The 3,536-nt window shown below is 47.4% G+C and overlaps 1 protein-coding gene across 2 annotated transcripts in view; it reads left to right on the forward strand.

Annotated features, from left to right (window-relative positions):
* Bspry (B-box and SPRY domain containing) overlaps positions 1-3,536 on the forward strand; it is an 18,553-nt gene that overhangs the window by 11,979 nt on the left and 3,038 nt on the right. For both annotated transcript variants that reach the window (XM_021201173.2, XM_029539469.1), the window contains exon 5: positions 3,267-3,391. In XM_021201173.2, the coding sequence (XP_021056832.1) occupies positions 3,267-3,391 (125 nt within the window). The remainder of the gene's footprint in view (positions 1-3,266; positions 3,392-3,536) is intronic.

Raw genomic sequence — 3,536 nt, forward strand, 5'->3', positions numbered from 1 at the left:
AAGAGGGCGTCAGATCTTGTTATGGATGGTTATGAGCCACCATGTGGTTGCTGGGATTTGAACTCCGGACCTTCAGAAGAGCAGTCAGGTGCTCTTACCCACTGAGCCATCTCACCAGCCCTGCCTTTTTTTTTTAATTAATTAATTTTATGTAAGTACACTGTCACTGTCTTCAGACACCCCAGAAGAGGGCATCAGATTTCATTACGGATGGTTGTGAGCCACCAGGTGGTTGCTGGGATTTGAACTCAGAACCTCTAGAAAAGCAGTCAGTGCTCTTAACCACTGAGCCATCTCTCCAGCCCCAAGCCTGACTTTCTAATAAAATCTCATCTCTAAGTTTTTAAATTTTGAACTATTTCTAGCTAACAGAAAAGTTGCCAAAGTGGCCTAATGAGCTTTGCTAGAAGTCCTATTCCGCAACGGACGCTCTCACACAGGTGTGGCTGTCCGTGTGGCTGTCATTCTCCATCCCTCGGATCTCCTTCAGAGTGTACATAGACAAACATTTTTTCTGACCTATCTTATGATATGTTGCAGAGAACATACATTTTTGTCTCTAAATACTTCAATATAGCTCCTAAAAACAAAAATACTTTCCCATATGACCCCAGGATAAAACTTAGGAAATTAATCATTGGTCTAACACTGTTCTCTAATGCACAATCTATATTGTCCACATCCAAAGGTGATTTTGATATTCAGAGTGCTCCGCATTTGACCTGTAGAAATGGGCTTGTCTATTGGACAGACCCCTATCTTCTCTGAGCACTTTGTTACTGTGGCACAAAAAAGATGTAGGAGAGCTGGAGAGCTGGCTCAGCAGACCTTACTCTTCTTATAGAGGACCTGGGTTTGGTTCCCAGCACCCACATCATGGCTCACACCCATAAGCTGATATCTTCTGACCTCTTTGGATACCAGACACACACACACCTTTGAATTGCTGAGTCCATACTTTTCTTACTGAAGGTTTGTGTGTAGTGCTTGGTGCTCTAACCGAGGCTATTCTTGCCCAAGAGCTGTTGTCTGACCCATTAGATGGAATCTCACTTATCTAATGAGAAATGCCTTTGTCGTCTCCGGTGTTTCTACATCCGTGGTGGCCGGGCTCAGCTCTTGCCTAAGAGTGGCCACAAGTCCCCACTGCGTAGATGGAATGTTCTGATTCCAGCAGGCTTTGCTCTATTCAGGTCCCACTGTACCTTGGGACCGTGACTTTTGTGTTCTATGCCATGTGGTGGGTGGAGCAGGTGGCTCCCTGTTGACTTCAGTCCGTGTGTGGGCTCAGGTCTGTCCTAGGATGGCAGCTTAGTTGCTGGCACTGGCTCCTCCTCATCCCCACCTGTTAGCTGGGGCTTCTCCTCACAGAGCTGCAGTGGTTTGAGGGCACAGGCTCTCTTTTGTTCTGGCCTCAACGAGCCTTTGTCGCCAGGGCCCATTGCCAGTATTTGTAAGGCTCTTCTCATCCCAGGGCAGTCAGTGACAGTCTCTCAGAGACCTTGCATGCATCAGACAAGTGCTGCTGAATGACCACAGGCCATCTTCAGAATTAGAGGCACAGGAAAGTCTTTCTGAGAAGCCGGTTGGAGGACTGCAAACTGTTCGATACATTTCCACTTCACTTTTTGTCCCTTCGAGATTTCATTTCACATCAAGGAAAAAATGTCTTGAATGGTGCTAGGGCTCCGACCTGAGTTTGTTCTATTTTTACAAGGAGGCAGGACTTGAGTCCAACTCCTCTCTTGCTGCTAAGTTTCTTGCGTAAAGCTCTGTTCTTGTGTCAGATGGGATAACTACTACCTTCCCTTCACAGCAAAGTTTGAGCATGTATAGAAACAGTAAACACAGAGGCCAAACAGCTGGATAAATGGCAGCCTGCCCTAAGGCATTCCCTAGACCCTTCTTTACAGTTTTTTATTTGTTTTTAATATTTATTTATCTTTTTTGTATATGTGTGTACACCTGCGTGTGTGTGTGTGTGTGTGTGTGTGTATGCACCACATATGTACAGGGGTCTGAAGATACCTCCTGGAACTGGAGTTACAGAAGGTTATGAGCTGCCACATGGGTTCTGGAACCATAGTCTTCCTTCTACAAGGGCAACAAGTCCTCATGACCGCTGAACCATCTCTTCAGCCATAGTTGGGTGTTCTCTCTGTCTCTCTGTCTCTGTCTCTGTCTCTCTCTCTCTGTCTCTCTCTGTCTCTCTCTCTCTCTGTCTCTCTGTGTGTGTGTCTACATGCATGCTTGCATGCTTGCATGTTTTTGTGTAAATGCCATTGTGCACGTGCCATGGTGTGCATATGGAGGTTAGAGAACAATCTCAGATGCTGGTTCTTGCTTTCCTTCTTGTTTGAGATAGGGTCTTTTTGTTGTTAGCCATGGCTACACCAGACTAGTTGGTCCTTGAGCTTCCTATCTCCACCTCCCATCTTACATAGAAGCACAGGGACTACTGGTGCAGGCTATCACACCAGGCTTTCCATGGGCTCTGCAGATTCATCCTCTGCCTCACAACTTGCACTGCAGGTACCTTACCTGTTGAGTTAGCTCCCCAGCTTCCAGCCATTCCTTCTTGATAATGAAATGTCCTAGTGCTGTGTGATCCTCAGGAGGGATCTGAGCTTAAGAGCTAGAGTGTTTAAGAGCTGTGGAGTGGCTGGATCTTTGGACTAAGCCAGAGAAACGTTTACCATTGCAGTGGCTTTTGGAGAAGTGAAACAGTCTCTAGATAGTCTCCCACACAGCAGATCCTGAGGCCCAGAGCCCCTTCCAGCTCTGCTTGTCAGCTTCTCCAGGGCACTCCTGAGTCACCCACACTCCAGTGCACACTGCCTCCAAGACCTTCTGTTATCATTGTTTGCATGCGTTGTGTGTCTCTGTGTTGGTATGTACACATGGCTGCAAGCACTTACAGAGGTTTTCTGACCCCTGGAACTGGAGTAACAGGTGGTCGGTCATGTTGGTGCTTGGAACCTCTGCCAAAACAGCAGGCACTCTCTCCAGCCCTGCCACCACTTTTTATACCAGCCCCGAGAATATACTTCCCTATAAACTGCTTTGCTAAAATGAAGGTCCCTTGGGGGGCACATGGATCAGTAAAATCTACTTTCCCTTCTGGCTAATATAATCATGGTGTGCCCTACCATGGATTTTTTTTTTTTTTTTAAATTTTGTCTTTCTCCCCATACTCATGTGGAGCTAGATATGTTTCCAGAACCTTCCTGAATCTCTCTCTCTCTTTTTCTTTTTTCCTGCGTAAGGGCCGAGGAAGCAGAAGGCATTTTGGATCCCCAGGATTCGGAGAAATTAAGCTTTAATGAGAGGTGTGCTTGGAGCCCACTACTGACGCAACTGTGGGCAGCATCGGTTCTCGGCTCTCTCTCAGGTTAGGAGCTGCAAAGAGTCCAGCACTGCCTCACTGCCTGCCTGCCTGCCTGCCTACCTGCTGCCTGCCTGCCTGTCTGTCTGCCTGCCTACCTGCTGCCTGCCTGTCTACCTGCTGCCTGCCTGCCTGCCTGCCTGCCTGCCTG

The sequence above is a fragment of the Mus pahari genome, chromosome 6 (genome assembly GCF_900095145.1).
Source record: "Mus pahari chromosome 6, PAHARI_EIJ_v1.1, whole genome shotgun sequence".
Lineage (NCBI taxonomy): Eukaryota > Metazoa > Chordata > Mammalia > Rodentia > Muridae > Mus > Mus pahari.